The following is a 6,796-nucleotide window of genomic DNA, read 5'->3' on the forward strand; positions in this document are numbered from 1 at the left end:
CTAAGCCGTCCTCCATGACTATTGGCACGTCAGCATATACTACAGTTAAGGCCACATGTAGAAGAAAAGGTACATCACTTAAAATCACAAGACCATTCAGTTCAACTACTGGCTCAGCAGAGTTCTCCTCTCCAGTGCTTCATGTTGACTACTGCATAAACACCCAATGAAATTTTTACTCAATGAGGGGGTGTCAAAATTGTTTTGGACTGGAACGCTTAAATTAATTAATTATTGATTGTATCTTCAGCCTGGCTCGAGAGTTTCTTGTCTGCAGTGTGTTTCAGTTCCCTAAGCAGATCAAAGGCAGAGAGAACGAGAGCGCTCTAGGTTTCCGGCCCACTGACGAGACGTCAAATGGAGGAAGACAAAGCCAATTTATCTCATATTAATATTCATCAGTGGGATCATGAATACATAGTCACAAACTTAACACTGGCAGTGATCTGCTCTCTATTGGCACACAGAATTAAGCAGTTCATGAAAATGAATCTTGCAGAACTTACATCAACTCAAGGATTGATCCAGTCAGAATACAAACAACACAACTTTATTTTCACGTCAGTTTGAGCACATTCTCATATTCACCAAATGTGATGCTGGGCACTGTGCTGTTTAGTGAGTGCAATACTGAAAAGAAAGACAATGCTTTCCATATTGTTATCATTACATTATATCCAAATTTTCCTCCAAAACATGCTTTACACACAAAGGAAAACAGTTTAGGAAAGTCATCTAAAAATGAGCATGTCAAAAAACTATTAAACTTATAATAGTTGTTTATTGAAGGTGATTTCTGGATGCATTATTTGCAGCAAGGATCTGAAGAAATAGATATGCGCTCTTAACCAACAAGGAAATAGAAATGAAGCCTGGGCCTGAGCCAAGTGCCTCTGCCCAAATAAACAAAACTAACAGAGTAACGGACTTAGTGTGAGCATGTCTAATCTACGAGGCTTTCTTTTGCTTCTTCTTCTCGGCTTCCTCTTCTTTTTCTTTCTCAATTTCAGCAACCAGTGTCTCGATCTCCTTGGATTCTAGGATCTAGTGAACAAGAGGAGATCATTTGTCATTTTTGCAAAAAGTGGTAAAAAAAAATAAAAAGTGAACAAGGTATTTCTGGGTTATTTTAGTGCTAACTACAACAATGTTGCTTTAAACTGTCAGTTATGTTAGCATGTTTAGAGAACATAAACTTTACAAATCTACTATTTTACAGTCAGGTAAGTAGCACAAGCATACTCCTTTTCACCTACTAAAATAACATCCAAAAATCCAACATTCCTAAAGTCTAACTTATTGGTTACATTTTAAAACCAAGTATTGATCTCTTTTTTAACAAAAAACTCAAACCAATTTAAATGTTCAAACACAGAAGAGATGGTTTTGGCATTAAGAATCAGATGTCTTATGATACATCTTTGCAATAGTTGTATATACATTAGATGATGTCAACTATGGTGACCAAAATTGTGTAATGCTCACACATTGTAATTTCTAAAGAAGTACATGTGAAAGTTTTAATACAAACATTAAGGATTAATGTTGGTAAACAGAAAAAAACCCTTGCTAGAGGATTCCATGACCCAAATACAAAGAACAAAAAGGTTAACACACACACCACTAGTATAAAATGGATTAATGGTAAGACTGTATTACCTTGAGGGGTTGGTTTCTCCTGATTACAGCCAGCTCAATGTTCTTACCACCTGACTGGACAACCTGAGTAAATACATAAATATGGATTCATTTGATCAAGCAATATGTGAAAAATATGTATTCAATTATAGGTTTTAAAGGTTAAATATATCTTCACCTCCAACAGTGCTTTAATAGCCAGCTTGATTGCATCATTGTCGCTGGCAAGGGCTTCATCTGTGTAGTTCTTCTCCAGAAACTCCCTCACTGTCTTAGCACTGCGTCCAATCGCATTTGCCTTACAAATGATAAAAATTAATAATTATAAAATACAGTAATATATATAAAATACAGTATACACAGGCATGCCAAGATAATGTTTTTCAGCTTTAGTGAAGTTAAGGGATTTAGATAAGAAGGATTAGTTAACTATTAGTGGAGCCCTCGTTGGCAAGCAGTTTGTTTTTAACCATTTTGTGAACTTCAAGGTATCCAAGTATCCAGAGCCTGCCAGCAATATAACTATGATATTGAACATCATAGCATCCAAATAAACAACAGTTAATTAATAAATTAGCTTTAAAAAAAAAAGTTTATAATTTTTTTTGTTTCCCCTCAGCTACTACTGCCCTACAAACTTGACACACCATGATAAACCTTTAAATATATATATTTTTGTAACTTTTAAGTTCTTTTACTGTATACCTCAGCATTTTATCTGACAAACGCAGTAAATGACACATTATAGTCAAGGTCTATTTACAAGAATAGTATGCCTAGTCATAGAACCAATCCCATTTCTAATTTGTACCCCTACCGCTTGTTTTTGAGTAAAACCCTTCCTCTTCGATCAGAGTTAAAGGGCAAAAAGTGAATTTCTCTACCTACAAATTGGGACAATTGTTGGTGCAGAAATTAATTTTAATTGGCCATTCCTTTATTCCTCCCTATGATAGGGGGCTGAAATCAGCTTTCTTTTTTCAGTTAGGACACTCTACCCCTAGGTGTGCACTGCAAAACAGAGAGGTAGGGCACAGTGGTGGGGGAAGGGGTGAAATGGAATTGGGCCATAGACTACATTTCTCTTTTAATAAGGAATATCCATTAGCTGTGCTGTATTGTCTAAGATGGGCTAAATCCCCATCTGGAAAACCAAAACAAGCAAGATTATATACTGACCAGCCCCGTAGTTCACATGGTACTTTGTACTGTTCTGTATGAACAGCTAGTGTTCTGAATGTTCTGAAAAGTTTGAGTATTGCTGTAAGGCTTAAATTGCATTTAGTGACAAAAGCATTGGTGGGATCAGGATGTACAAGCATCTACTGCAGAGAGTCCTATTGTATTGGCAATAATTCTATACAAGGCCTTGACAACAAAATCTGTGCAATATGTAGCTAAAGGCATTTAAAAAGGAGTGTCCACAAAGATGTGGACTTAAAGAGCAGTAGATCTAATCCTGAATGCACAGAATTCTAAATGGAGATTCTCAATTGAAAGAAAAATGTAGTCCAGGACTAGGCTTAATCCCCGTCCAAGAACTAATCCAGGGTATGTTAGGAATAAAATATTTTTAACATAATGTAGCAACAATCAGTGAAATGATTTCAATAACCTGAATACTCACACTAAAGAACAACCTTGTGATAATGCATAGCCTACATTATTATGAAACTGAATGTCATACCAGCCAGCTTTAGGTATGGTAATGTTAGGATTAATGCCAGCACAGCTCATAGATCATTTTCCTGGCCGGAGAAACACGGGTTTAGCATTAGGTACAGCTTTTTCCTTACCTTCCACGCATGGTACGTTCCTGACGGGTCTGTCTGATAAAGTCGGGGAGTCCCATCATAGTCGAAACCCACAATCAAGGCAGAGATACCAAAGGGACGGCGTCCGTTGCTCTGTGTATAACGCTAACAAGAATGGAAAAAAAAAAAGATCACAAAAACATTAGAAACGCTACAACATGAATTGGAATTGGGCTTGCCTTAATAAGCTTAGCGTGCTTGTAATAGAAGTTGTTTACATCTGACAGCAAGCTACTTTTTTTAAGGACTGGTACCTGTTTAAGTGTGGCAATGTAACGGGTGATGTATTCTACAGTAACTGGGTCCTCCACTGTCAGTCTGTGACTCTGACACTCCACCCTTGCTCTGTTGATAACGATCCTCGCATCAGCTGTGAGACCTGTAAAGAAAAATCATATACATAGCTGTACACAGATACAACACTCATGCTGACGCTGAGATTTTTTTTTAAGTGGAGTATGAAGGGAATGGTGTACTGGTTTCCCCTTTAGAAAACAAACTACAAGATAGGACAAGTACTGAATAAATAATATAACATACAAGCTTTAGGTCAGATTACACTGACTGACGCTTAAGTTGACAGAATGAGTGTAACTCTCTGGTGGGAAGTTATGAAAGTGAAGGTTTACCTGCAAAAGCCATGCAAACATGCTCATCAAGGGCACATATCTTCCTAACTGTTCGCTCCTCCTGCAGCTTCGCCACAGACTTCTTCTCTACACCCAGGACCACAATGTCTTTACCCCGGATTCCAACCTTCAGAAAAACAAAAAGAGAAACATGAGGATCATTACTACATGAGACAGCAGTAGTTGAGGTGGTTTTATAACCAATATTTAAACTTTTAATTAAACAATGTGTTCGCTTAGTTTTACAAATGGTTCCCCTTTCCCTCAGTTCATTGTTGTTTCTTTAACTGAATATACAGCTCAGGAAAAAAATAAGAGACCACTTTAGTTTCTGAATCAGTTTCTTTGATTTTGATATTTATAGGTATATGTTTGAGTAAAATGAACATTGCTGTTTTGTTCTATAAACTGGACAGACTTTTTTACACATACCAAATAAGAACGTTGTCATTTAGAGCGTTATTTGCAAAAAATGAGAAATGGCTGAAATAACAAAAAAGAAACAGATTTCAGACCCAAAATATTGCAAAGAAAACAAGCTCATATTCATAAAGTTTTAAGAGTTCAGAAATCAATATATGGTGGAATAACCCTGTTTTTTAATCACAGTTTTCATGCATCTTGGCATGTTCTTCTTCAGCAGTCTTACACACTGCTTTTGAATAACTTTATGCCACTACTGGTGCAAAAATTCAAGCAGTTCAGTTTAGTTTGATGGCTGTGATCATGCATCTTCCTCTTGATTATATTCCAGAGGTTGGATGTCTTGTTCAGTTTAATAAATCACTCACTTTAATTTAAAAATGATCTTGTTCCCAAATTTCATAATTAATTCTAGTCATTTTAACATGTTAATTTACACTAATCTATCATTTCTTCAGATAAATAATAAAGTTTAATATATTGTTCTTCTCACATAAATATATTGTTGTTCAAGTATAATAATTTGTTCCCCAACGTTTAATAAAGCCTTTTTTTCAGTTTATTTTTCCCCATTTATGAATATATAATATAATTTAACTGCCCGCCTTTGTTTTATAAATCCTTTCCTCCAATTAGTTAACATTAAATCACTCCCTCAGATTAACTAGAGTCCCTCTAAATTGTGAGAGGACTTTTTTAATTGAAGGACGGGTTTATATCTATTATCAACCTATTTAAATTTATTGCTACTTTAAAGGCTCTAAAACAGCAAACCAAATGTAGAGAAGTACATGTTCTTTTAATATAAGCTTCACTAAACAAACTACACATAGCTCTAGAGTCTGAGCTAAGAAGTAGGAGTATGTCGCCCTCCGCAGGTTGGTGTCTATAAACACATTCAGTTAATGCATCATTTCATAACAACAACTGGCTACACAGCTACACTTTACAGACATCAGATACGAGTACAGTGGACAGGAGATGTGCTGAGATAGTTCTGCTGCATTTAATATAATATAATACAGCTTACAAGAAGCCTCATATTGTTTACAGCTGATACAGCAGGCCAGCGGCTAGTTAGCCTCTATGCTAACGCCAGTGTTGTGTCGAATTGTGCTTCCTTTTCAAACTGTGCTACACTAGTACTATTTTATTTTAAAGTTGTTAAAAATACCAAAAAAATAAACGTATTAGAAAATACTCTCAGCAGAAGCCTATGTAGGATATGTGGATAGGCTAAATCCCTGTATCAGGTAAAGTTTTAAAAGTTATGATCATATACGTGATTAGAAACCATATATATATATATATATATATATATATATATATATATATATATATATATATATATATTATATGTTATTATTATCTTAACTGTTATTTTACAGTGTTTTTTTAACATACAAGCAGGTTTTTTAATGCTCCCAATAAAAACGTATTGAATTATTATGAATATTAAAAACGTTGGTCGGCGCAGGCGCAAAGTGGTAAGGAAGCACATATCGATGGGTAGCAAAACTCGACAGAACACCGGCCACCACAACATGCAAGTCACGGTGAGCGGAGTCTTCATTCAAAAGGCGCTAATGCTAATGCTAATGCTCGGCTCACAGCCAGCCTCTCACTGCTGATCCCGTTAGCTAACTACTGATTCGTTTCGTTTACTGAATACAGTATCAGCAAATCACCGGCACTGACCCCATAGTCTCTCCACGCTCTTAAAAATGAAGCTTAAGCTTATAAGACAGATAGCGCTAGGCAGGGGTTAGCCTCCCGGTTTCAGTCCCAGCTAATGCAGACCCAGCACTCCCTGACTGACTTACCGCTGTGGAGCCCTTCTTCACCGCCTCCTGAGCATACTCCACCTGAAACAGATGACCATCCGGAGAAAACACAGTTATAGCTCGATCATACCGAGCCGCCATTTCTGCCAACCAGACCTGAACAGGACCCACGCGCTAACAGCTGAACCGCAGACCCCAACTTTTAGCACAGCAGCAGCCCTCCCAGACCAAAGTTATTAACACGCATGCGTGCAGAGGACACCAACTGCACTCTGGGACTTGAAGTATTTTAGCTCATTTAGTAGAAACTACAGACTGTGGCTGGATGTAGTTACATTGATCATTTTATGTGCGTAAAAAATATGAGCTAAAAAAATACAACTAAAAATGTGGTAAGCTCGGTTAAGTTTATGAGGCAGAATCTGTAACTTACACTCTGTGACGCGGGGTTTGACTGCCCGAACCCTCTCCTCCCCTTTGTGAAATAATCGTGAAATATTTTAATACT

The 6,796-nt window shown here is 36.8% G+C and overlaps 1 protein-coding gene across 1 annotated transcript; it reads right to left on the reverse strand.

The window, feature by feature from the left end:
- Positions 1-534: 534 nt before the first annotated feature.
- psma8 (proteasome 20S subunit alpha 8) lies at positions 535-6,532 on the reverse strand. Its single transcript, XM_007233016.4, has 7 exons — positions 6,328-6,532; positions 4,082-4,208; positions 3,707-3,831; positions 3,435-3,557; positions 1,817-1,936; positions 1,660-1,722; positions 535-1,044 (listed from the first exon to the last, which is right to left on the reverse strand). Exons 1-7 carry the CDS (start codon positions 6,427-6,429, stop codon positions 949-951), a joined length of 756 nt encoding a protein of 251 aa, XP_007233078.1. The 5' UTR covers positions 6,430-6,532; the 3' UTR covers positions 535-948.
- Positions 6,533-6,796: the final 264 nt, after the last annotated feature.

This window comes from Astyanax mexicanus, chromosome 1 (assembly GCF_023375975.1).
Source record: "Astyanax mexicanus isolate ESR-SI-001 chromosome 1, AstMex3_surface, whole genome shotgun sequence".
NCBI lineage: Eukaryota > Metazoa > Chordata > Actinopteri > Characiformes > Acestrorhamphidae > Astyanax > Astyanax mexicanus.